The sequence below is a fragment of the Prionailurus viverrinus genome, chromosome D4 (genome assembly GCF_022837055.1).
Source record: "Prionailurus viverrinus isolate Anna chromosome D4, UM_Priviv_1.0, whole genome shotgun sequence".
Taxonomy (NCBI): Eukaryota; Metazoa; Chordata; class Mammalia; order Carnivora; family Felidae; genus Prionailurus; species Prionailurus viverrinus.
In genome coordinates this window covers 87,204,663-87,205,751 of record NC_062573.1, presented here as the reverse complement: position 1 = coordinate 87,205,751, position 1,089 = coordinate 87,204,663, and the positions used below count along the sequence as shown (strand labels likewise).

The 1,089-nt window shown below is 47.2% G+C and overlaps 1 protein-coding gene across 1 annotated transcript; it reads left to right on the top strand.

Annotated features, from left to right (window-relative positions):
* Positions 1 to 299: 299 nt before the first annotated feature.
* On the top strand, positions 300 to 717 carry LOC125150794 (40S ribosomal protein S15-like). The gene is given in 3 exon segments (XM_047831151.1): positions 300 to 354; positions 357 to 383; positions 386 to 717. Coding segments are annotated over 3 exon segments (414 nt in total).
* The last annotated feature ends 372 nt before the right edge of the window (positions 718 to 1,089 follow it).

Here is a 1,089-nt window from a genome sequence, read left to right as displayed (position 1 = left end):
TGAACCATGGTGAAAGTGCTCTTTGGGAAAAGGAAAGGTGACTGGGTGCGGTTGATTAATCTTAGGTATTTGAGTGGCTACTGAGTCACCCGTGATATGAAACAATAGCGGTGCTGTGATCATTTACTAGCCATAAAAATTATCGATGGAATTTAGTATTGACAGACCCAACTCCTGAGAATTTGCCTCACTAGATACATAAGGAAATGCAAAACAGTGAGAAACAAACTAAATATACAATTCTTTGGCGGTTGTTGTCTGCAAAGAGAGGGGGCTGTCCTTCCCCAAGCTCTGACAAGATGGCGGAAGGGGAGCAGAAGGAGCAGCGTGCTTTGTGTAAGTTCACCTACCATGACATGACCTTGGCCAGCTGCTAGGTGTGTCCCTGAGCCATTGATGCAGCTGTATAGCACCCTACAGTGGCAGAGGCTGAACTGGAGTCTATGGGGGAAGCATCACTCACTGCTGCTGTCCAAGGCCAAGAAGGAGGCTCCCTTCATGAGAAGCCCAAGGTGGTTAAGGACACACTTGTGGGACATGGTCATCCTGCCTGAGATGGGGGGTGTCTACAATGGCAAGATCTTCAACCAGGTTGAAATCAAGCCCAAGATGATTGGCCACTACCTGGGTGAGTTCTCCATCACCTACAAGCCCATGAAGCATGGCAGGCCTGGCATGGAGGCCACTCACTCCTCAAGCTACATCCTTCTCAAGTAGCCTGTTTGGCCAATAAAGACACAGACTTTTCTAAAAAGAAGAAGAAGAAGAAGAAGAAGAAGAAGAAGAAGAAGGGTGGAGATAAAGTGAAAGAGAGTGTTCAGTGGGGAACCTCACCCTGTGCCAAGCTTGTATTTCCACTGATCTGAGCCACAGCTGCTAGCTTCTAGAATGCTACCAAAGGGGGAAAATTATGTTGGAACACCAAGTAACAAGCACTTCTAAGGAATTCTGGCCACCAAGAGGGCAGTCCAGGTGGCAGGGGGACAAAATTAAGAAATTATTGAAACTGCAGCGTATGATGTGATGGAGTTGTTCCATTATGTCCTCAGCTTCCCCTCTTGGGTTTCACAGGTGCTAACACAATTAGAG